General features: G+C 36.4%; 1 protein-coding gene across 1 annotated transcript in view; it reads right to left on the bottom strand.

Moving 5' to 3' along the window:
* Positions 1 to 5,023: 5,023 nt before the first annotated feature.
* The window catches only part of SYNPO2 (synaptopodin 2), an 85,065-nt gene continuing 73,407 nt past the window's right edge, over positions 5,024 to 16,681 (bottom strand). Inside the window, exon 5 of the mRNA XM_009998562.1 lies at positions 5,024 to 5,937. Within this exon, the coding sequence (XP_009996864.1) occupies positions 5,377 to 5,937 (561 nt within the window). The 3' untranslated portion in view covers positions 5,024 to 5,376. The remainder of the gene's footprint in view (positions 5,938 to 16,681) is intronic.

The following is a 16,681-nucleotide window of genomic DNA, read 5'->3' as shown; positions in this document are numbered from 1 at the left end:
ATGCATTCATTATTCTGATTCTGAATGTCATAAAGCTTCTTATTTTCCTTTCTTGCCTTGAACAAGTTCTGCTTGACTACAGCCTGCTGAAAGTTATTCTTTACAACATACAAAATTATTTTCCCAGCAATTAGCATCTCTTTTCTTAGGTTTCTTTACAGGGAAAAAGTAAGTCCTGAACCTCTGCACTATTTAGACAAAACTGTCTTCACATTTTGTTTTATTTTAAAGATGAAAGTAGATCTAGGTATTATTAATAGCTAGGAGTTTGTCAACACCTTCTTTTCTGTATGTATGTCACTTGTATTGTAACCTTCCAGCTGCATTTGGACCTTAATGCTGCACAGGATGTTCTCCTAGTTCTCCATTAATGTCTGTGAATTAACCATTACTTTTCTTTCTCCAGAAAGAAGCAACCTAGGTGTGCATGTGCACAAACACTCCTAAGGTAATTTTATTTTGAATATAAAATATTTTGAGTCCTCTTTTTAGCCTTGAAACATTTTGCAGCACATTCAGAGCTGTTTCTGACTCAGCAGCAACACAAGACTTCTTTTTAAAATCCAATAATAACATCCAGTGAACAATGTAAAAGCACTAGTGTTCAATTGGAGGAAAACCGGATACTGGCCTGGAAACATCTGCCTTTCTTTTTGGACTTAAAATTACTCTGTACACCAAATATTCATTCCACCAGACTCACATTCAGTAATGAAGCAGTCTGCCACGCTGTAGTAATTTTAAACACTCTTAAATGCTGATGAATGCACCAGAAAATCTAGGGCATTTCAAGAAACTGAAGTACATTTTCTGGAGGGTAACACATCAGGCAAAACCAATGATTGTGTGCCTGTGTAGTGAGACTCCTAATCTGTTGCAAATTACTGAAGTCAAAGGAGTTATATTAAACTGTGAATCTGGCTTATGTTTTCTTTCTTTCCTATGTTTAAGAACTCACCAGAGAAGAATGAAAATGGAACTATGAAAAGGAATAGTACTGAGCCTCTTATAGCCTTGTAAACCCTCCGAAGAGCAAAGCCGTTAAATTGCTATTGTCAGGCTTCAGCATTTTTACAGACATCAGTAATTTTTCTTGTATTGTGGGCAAAATCCTGCTTGCTTTAGAAATGCAAAAATGCTTTGTGATTAATTTCATGTAAATAGTGAAATTTGATCTGGCTTTTCACAGATAGATTGTACACACTGTCCTTATTTCCTTAAGAGCTATTTAACTAAATAGTGTTCAGACTGGGTTCACAATTTATTCTCAATATTTGTTTATTAAACTAGTAGGTTTCAACTAAGAATAAACAGCAAGAGATGGTTTAGATCCATGTAAGGTAGAAAAGTAATTATAGTAAGTAGATGTTAATTGCAGGTTTTTACAGTGGGGACGTAAATGTTCAAACAGTTAAAAACTGCTCTGACCTGGGTAGATTGCACTTCACTGCATTTTCTTCCTCTGCTTAGTCAGTATGAAAAGGAAATTCTGCTGAATTTGATGAGTTGCCATTTGACCTGATGTTGATTTAAGCTTCTAGAAGCTCATATTAGCACGAGGTCACTGACAGGCAAAGTCAGTGAATCTAAAAATGGTGCACAAAAAAGAGATTAGGCTTTACTTGAGTTCAGATTATTTAAACAAACAGACAAGAATTTAGGGAAAACAAAACTGTGTTTCTCATCTGATTGGTCAAATCACTTTATTAAAATGACACAATTTACATCTCTGGCATGCACTCTCAAATGAAGTGTCTTTTGCAGTGAGCAAAAAGTCTTTAGAAGTGAAAAGCCTTTTATAAAGATAATACAGTCTTTTCTACTAGACAGGAATGCAATGTGAAAAAATATTTGGTTGTGTAAAGCAAACCAAAATGAAAACAATCTATGAGCAAGAGTTGTGAACATCATAATCTAACATAACTAAAGAAACTAAATTTTCACTTAGATTGTGTATCGAAATATCCTGCATATTAACAGAAGCAACTCTGAGGGTGAACACAAAACCAATGTATTTAAAATATCAAGATAATTTTTTCCTCACATTTACTGATCAGATCTGTGCATTCAAAAACAAATGTAAGAAATACTCAGAGCTCATGCACAACAGTCACAACTATTTGACAGAAAGATGCTTTGCTAGTGGAGGAATGGGGTGGCCAACAGAAAGTGAAAAATGCTGTGTGGTTCTTCATAAAGCTCTGTATCCATTAATATTTCATTTAGTCATCTGGGCCTGCTGCTTTTATTGAAATCAGTGCATTGTCTCAATCTGGTTTTAGCCTGGTTTCCTTTGTAAACAAGGCTGTGATCTGTCTGCATGGCTGTGTATGTCTGTTCTCCCATGAATAACTTGGAAAATGTTTATTTGTTCCATTTCTATGTGGCAATGGAGTAGATCTCAAAGACAATCCATTGCCCACACACAGCCTTTGTAAAAATAAACAGTGGGGTGAAGGATGGGTACACTTCCCAGTGTGGCTATTGAGGGAAATGCTGCAGTGTGAACTCAATCCTTATTAGATATGAGCAATTCCATATGGGCAAGAGAGCTAGTAAATCCTCAGCAGGAGGAAAATTAAATCCGCAGTAGATTGTGTTAAACACCTAAGTTAATCTCTGATAAGGTACAAAGCCACATGAAACACAAGGTCAGTAATTCTCATGTTCACAAAAGTAATTAATGATAGATTCTTGTGAATAGAAGAAAATTCTATGGCTGCTTTTCTTGGGACACTGACAGGAAGTCAGTGATTCTGTCTGAAACTCTGATACTGCCATTCTTAGACATTTGTTGCATATTGTGGGGAAGGAGAGCTTTATTCTAGAGTATGTTTTCTTTATGGCAATGTGATCACAGCTTAAAATCCTTTTTAATATCACTTTGCCTCATAACTTTTTTTGGTAATTAAGCACACATTTCCTTCTTGTGGGTGTATGACCTTAGCATTCACAACATTAGTTTCAATGAGAATTCAAAAGTTAGCCATCTGATTATGTTAAAAAAATTAATAACTAAAACATAAAAATAATTGTATTGGATAAAAATACACCTTACTGCAAACTCAGTAATCTGGTTTCCAGTTCAACAATGTAAAGGATACAGTTCAAAACAGAAACTTGAACTTGACTTGGACACAGGGAGTAATTTTATTATATAATACAAGCCACAGTTCAGCAAAATATGTGAGCATTATATATTGTTCAGAATGTAGGACTTTTGTGAAATGAACGTGCACTAGTCTTTATTGAGTAGTTAAGGCCTTGATGACTTTGAATTTTAAATTACACTGATTTTCACTTTGAATTATAATTTCACTGAAATTAAGTGAAAACTTGACATGTACTTCCATGGAGATAGGACAGGATCCAAAGACAAACCCTTAAGGCTTATCCCATTGGCTTCTGTGGAAATATTCCCAGTCATGATAAAACAGGACACTATGGGACTCTGAAGAGAAAAATGTGGTTTTGTCTGTATGGCAGGAAGTATACTCTAATTATGTATGTGTATGACTCTGAGGTGCAAATCTTTGCAGCCTTTTTCATGTAGTTTTTCCAGATAATCCTTTCTTTGCAAATTCATAATTTGTGAAATAAACTTTTAAGATCATATAGCAATATAATCTTAGTGTAAAGGTTTACAACTCCCATGTCCTCATTTCCTGCTTGATCAAAAGGATCATTCGATTTCAGGCAGACTTCTGTTTGACTAGAGAATTACTGCCAATTTAAGCTCATTAAGGGTATATTTTTCATGTAATTATTTAATTTTATGGGAAGTTCCAGCTCCACAGAGCCTGGGTTTAATTTTACTCTTTCCTTTATTCCACTTATACTTTGTATTTGCTATAATGGGAAATTCTTTGCAGAAGGGAATACTTTGTAATATAGTCTTTCTTCCTGCGTATATGCTTTAGTCCTTTCTAATCTAACCATTATGCTCACAATTGACGACGTTATTGGAGCTAAGGATGGTTAACAGTACTTCTGTAGTAATTTTAGTTTGCTGTGCCTGACAGATCCTAGAAGATGCCCCACAAAATGAGGAGGATACAGAGCACTTTGTAAAACTTAGTGTATTCATTTAAAGCTTTAACAACATCTGAACTACCTGATAAGCTTGGAATACATGTATTTTAGCCACATATTTCTATTATTTAAAAAAGCTGCAAATGCAAGATGTGTATTACCAGCAAAAATTATTTACCATCTCTTCAGATCCATCAAGATCGTTTAGTTGTAACCAACTGTCCAAATATTTGCTACATGTACTAGTCTCCTACCTTGTAACACATGGCATAAACCCTCTTTCACATACAGGTCTCTGTGTAGAACAGGTATTGTTCTTGATAAGCAACTTATCTATGGCTTCCAAACTGAGAATACGGACAAAAAGCTTTCTAAACATTGAGCTACATAGATACTAAGAGCAACTGCCCAGCTAGTCAGATTACCAGACACTGTAGCAGTAAATGTTCAGCAAGTAGTGCATGTCACAGAGAAATAAAGGCTGTTCAGCCTCTGACGTGCTCGCTAGTTTATTACAAAATTAACTTTCAATCCAGTTTAAATACACTCTAAATACTTTCCTTATCCTTCTTGTTCAAGTATCATGGTACTCTATTAATAACACCTTTCTTCCTGTTGTGTTCAGATTATTTAATTATCACACTATGTAAAAGACAGAAACTGTCTTGAAAGCCATCTCAAATGGATGTCTGCATAAGATTGTGCATTTCTACATGTCATAGGACTCGGGTACCATGACCACAAATGTATTTTAACTGATGCCACAGTAAAAATACTTATTTCCTTGCTTAGATAATTTTAGAAATGCAGTAAAGAAAACATATGGCAAATAAACCAGTACTTCTGAGTATTCCACTTCCACTGGAACTTTCCAAGTCTGGTTGTATCTAGCACCTTGTAACTCAGATGTCAAACACACCCAAGAAACCTACAAGAGCCTGTAAAATATTCTTGCCTTTAAAATGCCCCTGTTTTACTTTTTTTTTTCCTTCACATTAACTTAACCGCAAGCACTTGTACATCATCTGCACTCCATCTGCGTCCTTTCTAGGTGTTTGTATCAAGCACGTTGGTTGCACCACTTTCATCCCACCCCTCACCCCAAGAAATGTGTGGATTTGATTTTTAAGGAACAGAAGAATCTTAGGTTAGGTGTAAAACTGAGTCTATTCTAGAGGCTGCTAGCCCTGCAGTCATGTGGAAACTGTGCTCCGTACAATTTTTCCTCCTCATTTCTTTAGTTCAGAGATCCTCAGGCCAGCAAGAAACTTTCCTTCTCCAACTCAAATCTAAGGCTTGAAAAGCTGAAGAAGGGAAAATATGCCAGGCCCTTCTGCTAGCTGCTCATGTTGGACGCCTCCATCCCCTTGGCTGTGGATTGTAGTTTGAATCAGCTGTTGACAAGCAATAGTCAGACCTGGAATCCATGGACATTATATCAGGATCTGTTCTGGACCGTTGACTGCAGTAAGCATACTGCGGCTGAGAGCTAGCCTGCGTGGTGGCACTTTGGGCAGACAGGGAGCTTTTTGGGGGTGGTAAAAATTGCTTCCCTCCTAGTAAGGCTACACTACCACTTGGGGCTGGAGGCTCATAAGAAACTTTTTGTTTCCATTCATCTGGTGGCTCAGGCATTGTTTTCCTGCGAGCAGCTGACACTACGTTAGCAGCAATGGATTCCTGCATACTTTGAGGCCCAAAAGCTTCATCCACGAGACCAAGAGGGGATCTTGCTGCTGCTTCCCAGGGAGTAGGTCTCTTGCCAGGCTTGTCAACTGCTGTTTCTGGCTTGTTGAAGTAATCAGGAGAAGGCTGAAATATAAGAGGAGAAGTAGGAGACATGGCTCCAGAAATGAATGAAGAAGGTCTCCCAGGAAGTGATAATGAGCGTCCACTGCTTCTTTCCTAGGAAAACAGAATACCAAATACAGTTATTAAGCAACAAAAAGGGAAGCGCCTTCACTTCCAGACTGGAACAGCAGACCCTGGAAGCAGATGGCATCCTGACTATCCCTTTTGATGTACTTTTCAATACTTTATTTAGTGGAAAGAAAGGAGGTATTAAAAAGGAGGCAGAGAAAGAAACAGGAATAAAGACAGAGCAAACTGAAGTTTTGAGGAAAGTAAATAGACCAAAGACAAGCTTGTACTGAAAAGGTACAATTATGTTAGTAACTGGGCAGCTTTTCCACTACTTAGCTACTGTGCCTTGTTATGAAAAGACCATTCTTAATAACGATAAAGGAAGTCATTTTGTGACAGTTCTGTATGTGTCTACAAGATTCATTCTAACATGTAGGCACAGCCTAACTTACATAATAACAGTTCTGTCTAGGACATCTGTCTGACAACACATATTTAGCAATCTCCTTTTAAGAAAGGCATTTCTTACTCTAAAATTATTAGACTTAACTCTCTTTTTCACTTTTCAGAGCACAAAAGTGAACGCAAAAAATTCAAGACATTAATGAAATAATTCACTTAATACCCCTACAGGACGCTACTTAACCTGGCTTCTTTAAAAGGCAATGCCCTCAAAATTTCAGTACATTCCGACCCATTTATAGGAGCAATCCATTCATATTTAACAAATCCTAATCTTCTTAGTAATGCAGCACTTTAAAACAGAAACTATGTCTATGACAAGGTTCTGCTGCAACAGTCGTTTGGCAGTGTATGAAGTAAGCACAGCCTTTTCCCCATGTCCAACATGTTCTTTGCGTTACACAGAAAAATTACATTGTTCTTACCAAGCAGGGTCTAGACGTGTGGTTCTTAAACTCATTGATTTGCATCCAGTGATTCATATCCTGAGATTTAAACACCTTTAACTCTAAAATCCGGTGTGAAATTCCAGGCTCTTTTGCTGGAAGCTTTGCTAGAATTTAATTCAAACAACATTGACCTGTCTTACTTTTCCTTAATAGCTTCCAAAACTTAAAATATACTGTGAGCATGATCTAGATGCCAGCAATAGGTATCTGATTAGACAAGTTATAGCTTATCTAGCAAAGATTCACATTAAAATGTCATAGTTTATAGGCTTTTCTGTTACAGGATATTGATGTATTTAAGTAACTTAAAAGGCTTCTGCTACACACAGGCTTTTAAGTTATGTTTTAATATAATTCTTCTTTATGAGAGATGGAAACTGAGAAAGAGACTTCTGATTTCAGTACTCTTTTTTTTTTTAACCAGTTTGGTGATGCTTGCTCTAGATCTCTTGAAAAAGTGTAGAGACACACAGAGGTTACATAGTGAGTCTTTTACAAGTTTCACAACTAACGCTTTATAAGAGGACTATGCTTTAACCTCTTAACTGTGACCAGCTACTCCCAGTTTGCAATTTCAGAGAGGAAACTCTCAAACATTATGAATCCTACCCCCACATCCTTAGTACAAATTTTCATGAAATTCTACTTCTATGTAGAAAAAACAACAACTTAATTTTGGGCAACTTAGCTCAGTTAATTTTTAAGAATCCTCACTTAAACCTTGAGATGATCAAATGTTAAAATGTGGCTGGTCAGATGATCACATATAGACAGATCCCAACTGAGTACACTATGATGGTAGCATACACTAAATAAGAATTTTCTATTTGGAAGATAAGTGAATAAAAGAAAATATCAATTTGTTTTTTCCCCACAGGTAAAATTATATACTGTTAAAATGGATTAAAGTGCCTCCATATTGTCATCTAATGAGAGGGATTTCTTTTTCTTACCTGGAAAATAAGAATCCAGGTAATCAATCATGGCTGGGGCCAATGAGTGGCAAATCCAGACAGGCCAGTCAAAATAATTGTCATTTCTCTAATGTATTGCAGTATCTTTCTTCACTGAATGCATAGGAAAGGGTTTATTCAGCAAGCCTGGTTAGTACATATTGTTTAAAATATTGGCAAGAATATTTTTTTTAAATTGTAAAATCAAAATAGGTATGAAGAATGAGATACATTTTCTATTAGAAATGGATCAGCTAAGAGGTTAAGGTTGTACAAGGATGAAAAAGTTGATCGAACAGGTCTACTTGTTTAGTCTACCTGTGTTAACTGCTCTCAGGGAGGTTCTAGAATATTGTCTATGCTGAGTAGACAGAACATTTCCACTTTAGTTAATGGACACTCTAGTTTGAAGGCCTGTGATTACTTTGCAGGATTCCAGAGTTGCAGAGGGAAATGATACTGTTGAAAGAAATGTTGCATAAAATACCTGATGTTTCAAGACACTGAGATGAAGTTACTGTAGTCTGTTATGTTTAGAGAAAAGCTCCAGTGTTCATCAAGTCACAGAAGTTTCTTTTCAGCCTAACCAGTGATAAATCAGAAAATAAGGAGCTAATTTTCTTTAACAGAGTTTAAGCAGAGAAAGATGAGTTATTAAGTGTATTTCCTTATGTCTTAACAAAATGGGCCATTCTGCTGTTATAAAGGTAGAAGTTTAACTTGTAAAAGCAGAAATACTGTAGTCAAAATTAGATGTTCACACTTCAGTGACTTCTACATGTTTTTAGTATGGGTGCTGAATCATATTCAGCAGAAAATAAAAATATTTAATGGAAAATAAGATACTATTTTATGACAATGGAAACTGTTCTACAGATAGCTTCATATCATATAAGGCAAAGAAAGAGAAGTGGCAGAGAGAGCAAAAATGACCTCATAGAAAACAACCTCTATGAATCAAAATAGTACACAGGAACTAGCACATCTGTATTTCATATTCATATTCATATACTGATTTCTGTCACTACTATGGCATTCAGCCCATTCAAACTAATAAACACAAACTTTGGAATTAATTTCCTGGGCAGCGGCAGCCAGACGTAGTGATACTTTCAATTATTTTCCCTTCATATCTAATTCTTGGTGATACATATTTTGGTAGGCATGTACTGAAAAGAATGCATAAACCCCAGATCATAAGTGAGACAGTGGGAAATATGAAGTGCAAAGAGAGAATAATTTTTCTACACTCTGTCTCCCTTTAAGCTACGAGAAGATCTTAAAAAGAAGGGTAGAGATTTTTCATTTTTCTTCCCAGAAATCAAGGGAGAAGGGATATGCTCCAGAACTATTACATTATCACCTATTGTATTATTGTAATCTTGCTGTAAAACATTTATTATAATACCATATCAGCATTCAAAGTATTATGCTGCAAAACAAACCAGAACCCAGTACAGTGATAAATTTGGTCTTTTTCATTTCATCAGTGAATGTTTTTGGAAGGAAAGATCTTTTCTACAATAGTTATTAAAAGGAAAGTGATTCTTAGATGTCAAGAAGAGGAAAGGCAGTTCAGAGCTGTCTGTTGCAATCACAGAATCCTTACAACTCCTGACTGCTTGGGTGACTTTGCAACAGATTAAATCTGAGGTTAACATTGATTTTAAAAATGCGTACTATTTATAAACTGGTCAATGAATCAAACATTTATTATACCACAAGCATCTTTGATATTTACAAACTGTGTATTAATATAAACTAAAATGACTGTAATATTGCTTCCAAAAGAAGCTATTTCAGTATATAAGTAAATTAATGTAAACAAATTACTTATGAAAGGTGTGTGTGTGTATATATCTGTTCAATGTCAGTTGAAGGAGTATTGATGTCCACTCAATAATATCTAAATCAATAGTCCAGAAAAATAGGTTATTTGGAACTTACTGCTACTTCAAATTTCTTTATAGTTATGAAAAACTGAAAGACAAAAAGAACAATAAAGTAGTGCAAATTTTAAAGGCATGGGTAAGAAAAATATTTTTCATTTTACAGGCCCAATGGCTATGCAAAACACTACTTAGTGAAATGATTTTACAGTTACTGTTTCTTCAGGTGGTAAGACTCCTTAATAATGAAAACTGTTCATATGTTTGTATGCTGAAACTGCCTTTTCATCAGTTGAGGAGGCATATATGAAATCTTTGAAAAAAGTCAAGAGTTCTGTTTTCAAAAGTAGGATGAACTCTTAATAGTCCAGTGAAACTCTCTGCAGTGTAGACTCCTCCTTGATTAAATCACTTAAAAATTACCTACGTGTCTAAGTCACTGAGGCACTTTTATTTTTATCTGTTCATTATAGTCCTGGTCCTTAATCCCATATCTAAGCATTTTCAAATCTGAGTTCAAAACAGTAGCACTTGACTAATATTTATGCAAAAAGGGGACAAAGTAGGAAGAAGTAAATATACCAGTTGTCCTGTCTCTAAAAATGACTTTGTTTTTATAAAAAGCCCAGAGTGATGCTTTTCTTATTTTGCTTTCTGTGGGCTTGAAATGGCTACTGTAGTTAGAAACTAAACTACTGAGAAAATAATAGGTAAAAAATAAGTATTACCTGTTTTTTATGCCTTCTTTCCATTTTTTAAAACATAAACCAAGCACTTTGATTTTTAATCTGAAATGCTTATAGAAAGGGGACATATTGTTGGTCTTATTTTAGCTTATTTAATCCCAGACCATTTACAATTTAAAATTTATATAGTGAAAAAATAATTTCTCTCTGAAATGCTGACAGCTGTGGAGTGGATGTTACAGCTATTTTTAGGCTTGCTTTCAAAAATTTTTAGGGAATTTTAGAACTGGGATGTAATTTATTTTAAGTTTAGATTTTTCATAGCTGTGGTATCATTTCAGGTGGGAATGATCTTGTTTTCATCATTCATATACAAACTAATGAAGCACTTATGTCAACCATCTTACGTAGACTTTGTGACAAATTCTGCAAAATGTGTTACAAAATGACTTAAGTGGAAAATAAATGTATGAGTGCTGCTAAGCTGGTTAGTTATTCAGTTAGTTCAGTTTGCACCTTTGTAAATGAAGCTTTCCATTATCACTTGACCTTGATCCATATGCAATTATGAAGTTACAATACAGGTATGCCTATTAAAAGCAAATGGCAGAAACTTTTTTTGGCCCATAAGCGTCTTAGCTTCTTTTGGAATAGTCAGTTACTTGTCAGGAAGAGTATTTGCTGCCACCTTCTGGACTTTTATATTACACTGCTTAGAGGAAGGTCTTTGAAGATGCAGCCTTGTGAATGACCATAGGAAATACAAGTGCAAAGTTCATCCTAGTTTCAGACGTTGCTATTTTGTATGAACAATGAAAGGGCTTTATATTGATATGAAGTAAAATAAAATGTGTTGGTTTTTTTCTAAAATAAAATAAAATAAATACTAATTGTATAAGAATTGAAGGTGATGCCACTATTGTTGCTGAATCTATCCAAACTAAAAGGTAAATTATCCAATCCCCTCCGATTTTCTCATAAAATCTTTCAAGCTGAAATTTTGAGTTTTAGCTGTTTGGGGTTTTTTCTTATTTACTTCATCCAAAAGGATCCAACCATTTCAGATGCCTTTCAACCAAATGAACTTATGTAGTTCAGCCATTTCAGAGAGTGAGGGTAGGGAAAAATACATGTCAATGACAGAAAATTCTAGCATCCTTTTCCTTGAAAAATGGTATCACTATATGCTTTAGAACTTTCTACCTAAAGTGTTTAATCTTTCCATGCAAGCTTGCCTACGTATATTCAAGCTGAGAGCCTTTTGTAAGCTCAGTAGGAGCACGTTGCTTTTTACAGCTAGTTTCTGAGAACTGTGATGGCAGCAATAATGTCCTGTTAGGATGGAGGATTTTATTCACTATGACAGGTCTAAGCTGCTGTAGGCTGTGATGCCTTTCAACACCACACAGGAAAACAAGGAGGCTGTCCTTGTGCTTTCTCTGCCTGTCTAAACTGCAGGCTGTGTTTATGCCCCCAGGCTGGAGAGGTCACTGGGATGTTCCGCAGCTCCTGCACTGGGTTGTCATGGACAAAAAAGTAGGGCATGCAGTGGAATGTTACATTTCCATGTCTCTTCCCATCATCAGGTCTGGGCCTGAGGATGCACACACTGCAGGGCACATCTGCCCCTTGGCAGAGCCTGAGACCTCCTGTCTTGGTCTAAGCAGCCTCACAGGGGAGAACCTCTGATTTGAATACAGGAGGGGCAAAACGTTGGATAGAAGAAACAGAAGAGGGAAGGACAGAGACTGAGCAAAGGAAACCCAGGAGCTGGTAATACTTGATACAGAAGGAAAATTTGTATTCAGCATGAGTGATGAGTCTAGGACCTGATCACCAAGGTTCCTGAGCTTAGATGAGAGCTAAAGGAATGGAAAAATCACCTCTATTTCATGCAATGAGGCTACAATGAGGAGACCAGGAAAAGAAAAAGATGAAGAAAGGGGCAAGGGAGGTACATTTGAGGAAAAAAAACTTGTGCCTGCTATGGGTGTATTTTAGTCCAGAGTTCCAGGGAAGTTTCTTTCTCAGGGGGATGGAGTCTCTCCTTCCACAGTCTCTCTGCTGTCAGAAAAGGCTATGAAGCCCCACTGGAAACGTGTGTCATCCTGCTAGTGCTCATTCATAGGCAGGGTAGAATCACAGAATCACAGGGTTGTTTTGGTTGAAGAGACTTTCAAGGTCATCAATTTCAACCATTAGGCTAACTCTACTGCATCTGGTGCTAACCCATGTTCCTAAGCACCACATCTACCTGTCTTTTGGACACCTCTGGGGATAGTGATTCAACTGCCATGCTGGGCAACCTGTTCCAGTGTTAAATTACCCTTTCAGTGAAAAATTTTCTTCTAATATCCAATCTAAGCCTTCCCTGACACAATTTGAGTCCGTTTCTAGTTGTCCTATCATTTGTTACTAGGGAGAAGAGACCAACCCCCACCTTGCTGCAACCTCCTCTCAAGTAGAGAGCAGGAAGGTCTCCCCTCAGCCTCCTTTTCTCCAGACATGCCTCTGCTGCCAGTTACTGTAGCAGCACAACGACTGTTGTCTGTGGTGGTTCAAGTCATGCTGGAGGAACCTGCTGGTTCCAGTATGCTATAGGATATTGTTCCTGGTTTTGATTTCTTATTCTTAGAAAACCCTTGGGTCTTAAACATTTTTGTTAAATTTCAAGACTTCTGCTCCAGCCAGTGCTATTTCAGGGCTTTATTTAGGAAATAATGGGATTATATGGCAAAGGAGTATATTGTGAGAAAGGTGCTTTCACTGGTTGGATTTCATAACTGGTCACTTTCTGGGTTTGCAGCTGGAGACCTGTGATTTATTAACACTCACAGACTGATGTGAAGGATCACATAGAGTAACTAGTTCTGCTGGACTCTTAAGATGCCAGGTGTCTTCAATTGGACATCAAGGCATGAGTGCACTAGCATCAGTGCTGCACTTCTAATGCCTTATTTACTCATATACTTACTTACTGCAAGAGTGTAAAATTGAACTGTGGTTTCTGACTGATCTGGATACTAACAAAAAAATCTATAAGGAAATAATTTGGCATGAAGAACACACTTTGAAGAGTGTATATTGAGTAAGGAATGATGCTAAGCATGAAACAATGACAAAACAAAACAGAGAAGAGCTATTTGCCAAATGAGCAGTTCCATTCTGTGCCCTAAATTGAGTCTGGAGTCCTACAGAAAAAAAATAGCAGATGATGACGTGATTACAGATGTTTTTGTCACACATGCCCAGGATGGTTGGATTAACATTCATTTTGCGTGTCTTATTTGGAAATCCAAACAGTAGTATTTAACATTGGGTTTTTTTGTAATTGCATATACATAGGGTCAGTGCTTGCTTTAGTACAGGTCCTGTAACAGTACCAAGTCTGTCAAGTCCTTCTTCCAAAAAGCCTTTCTGAAAGCAACCTTAGGATGGGAAAAGTTTATCATTTTGTACATCTGAAATGCTCACAGCTGTGCAACACAGTACAGTGCAGGTGCAGATTTGCATCACCATAAAAAGTGATGTTGCTGCCTCTCTTTTTGTGTAACCTTTGGAATTTTAAATGAAATGCCATCATGACGTTTTTCTTCTCATTTGACAGCCCTCTGCACTTTCTGACATCAGCCAAACAAGCAGCAAGGAAGTATGTGGAAAACGTTTTCTTTAAGTTTTCTGAAGAAACTTACAGCCCAATTTATTTCATAAAATAATTCTATATTCAGGTACCATGGTAGGTACCTGGTAGGACTGGCATGTACATATCTAAAACTATTTAACCAAAGAAAATTAAGCTGCAGGCAGATTTTTGGGTATTCTTATCACCTGCTTACATTCCACTTTTAAGTTATAGGCTTGACACTAGGAAGAAAACAGTGTGCCGAGGTGCACATGCCTTGCTTCTGTTTACAGTAATAAAGCCGTGTACCAACAACAGCCTTCACAGTGAGACTATAAGAAGTAGCATTCTCAGATCGAAGAAAACATCACTAGCAGTTATTGATGTTATTTTTTTTTAGAGTTTTTTTTCAAAAACTTTCTTTTTAAAATTGAAAGTATTGGCCATAGGTTATTACTGTATGGAAATATTTGCTTCTAATATAAACATACTGAATTCTTTGCTTTGCAATCAGTTAAAGCTCACACTGAAATAAATTACTGTTTTGCTCCATATCACCCTTCTTAATTCACCATATAATTATTGAGAGTGTATTTTATTTCTGTAATGTTCTTCCTTTTCTTCTGTGTTTCTTAAATCAGTTAAAATCTGTTGTTTCAGATATAGATGGAAACATCTTGAGGAACACTTGATCTGTTTAACAATTTAGTCTTTACACCTATTTAGAAATAATGACCCATTTACTTTCATAGCAGCTTGTCTTTCAATTGCCTAGAATTTTGAGAGGAGACTGTTTTAAGATGCCTGACTTAAAGATATACAAAAGATTTAGGATTCTTGTTTGAAAAAATGTACTGTTATACTGATTACCCCACACAAGAAGCGTTCATCCAGATAGTCAATCTGTAAGTGTGGTTCAATAAGCTATTTTTCTCATAGCTGAATTTCCTCAGCCTAAGGGAATGTGCAGTTATTAGAAGATACCATCACATAAGTTTGTGCAGGTTTCACATGCACTGAAATTAAAAACAGTTGGTCAAAATAATTACAAACAGAAATAGATTTTTTTTCCTCTGAAAACTGTAGAGAACAGGATTTGCATGCTATAGAAAGAAAAAGTATTTGCCTGCCTTAATCAAGGAAGGAAATGTTAAAACCAGGGAAATACCATCATTTGGTTAGTCTTAGCTGGTAAAGAGTTCTAGTCTGCTTCTGTAGAGATCCTTCTGACCTAGTATTTCACTGAGCTTTTCCTACTTTCAAAATCATTTGATAAGAAACCTAAAATGCCTGTAAGCACTGAAAAGCACTTGTCAAATACAGCTCTTGAGTCATTCCAACTCCTTCCTTATGTAATCAGATGCAAAAGTAATATTTACGGTAAGTAAAGAAGAACAGTTGTTGTCATGGGTACTACAAAGTTGTGATGGTGGCACCAAGTGTGCTGTGAAATTCATTCAGAGCTTCTGAATCCTCAGATTTTTTTATGATCTTGTCAAGTTTCTTCTTTGTATAGCATTTCTTTCAAGCTGCGTAGACTCATTATAAAATAACATCATCCCAAGCTGTGTAATTAAGATTTGCACTTGCCATGCCGAGCTGCCAAAGCAATCAGTGGAATCCTGGGTGTTTGACTTCAGGCAAAGAAAGTTGTATCGTATTTTGTTAAAAAGGCAAGATTGGTAGAGTGGATCTTTCTAGAACCAATAGTTTTTATATCTTAAAGCTACGAAATCTGGAAAAGGATCCTGGAAAAAGAGAGGGGAAAGGTTTTGCAAATTGTTAGTTGCAAAGACTGTTGTTGTTTTAAAGTTATTTCCCTACCTCAGAGTTTATAGAGGGTTCCCCACAGAGATGCTGGAGCAACAGAGCATGATGTCACAGCTGGTTCTTTGTTGAGGTGTCATCTTGGATACTTGATAAACAGTGCTCCTCCCAGATCACATCATCTGGTGTCAAGTTCTTTTTATAGTTGCAAATAATGTTTTATAAGAGTTCACCTTAGCACTTTGGAAAACTCTCGTATATAGGAGCTATCTAGGTTAATATGTCTGCAGATATTTTGTCTCTCAGAGCAGTCTATTGATAGGGCCTGCTTTTTTTTAAAGCTCACTTTTTTCTTTTTGCTGGGTATTAGCATTTTGGTTCTTTCACAATATCTTTTTTTGTAAATATCAGAAGGAAAAAAAATAATGCCCAGTGATGTGAGCACTCTGACAACCAAGAATGATCTAGGAAATGTCAACAAAAGGCTAGAAATAAGTCAGCCATCTCTGTGCAGAGTAATTAAACCCTTCTTGCTGATAATGTTCTTCTCTTGTACTTTCATTATTTCATTATCATCTGATAGGTATTTTATCCTATGCAGTCTTTTCTTTTTTTCAGGAGATTTCTCCCCACTTCTTTGGTGCCTTTAATCTAGTAGGTTTTTTTTCTTAAAATTGCTGCTCTGCCACTTAGCACTCATTTTCCTATCTGAACCACACATAAACCCTCACTTCCTAATTTTTGCAACGTACTGATGCCTCTTTACTTCAGATACAAATGTATGTGAATTACAGAATCACAGCATCACAGAATCATCTTAGTTGGAAAAGACCTTGAAGATCATCAAGTCCAACCATAACGTAAATCCACCAAACAGAACCTAATCTATCTGTTCAGAGCTTAAATCATGTCCCTAAGCACCACATCTATATTTCTTTTAAACAATTCCAGGATGGTG

The sequence above is a fragment of the Chaetura pelagica genome, unplaced genomic scaffold, assembly GCF_000747805.2.
Source record: "Chaetura pelagica isolate M959 unplaced genomic scaffold, ChaPel_1.0 scaffold176, whole genome shotgun sequence".
Taxonomy (NCBI): Eukaryota; Metazoa; Chordata; class Aves; order Apodiformes; family Apodidae; genus Chaetura; species Chaetura pelagica.
The sequence above is the reverse complement of the archived record's forward strand: the minus strand, read 5'-3'. Positions and strand labels throughout refer to the sequence as shown.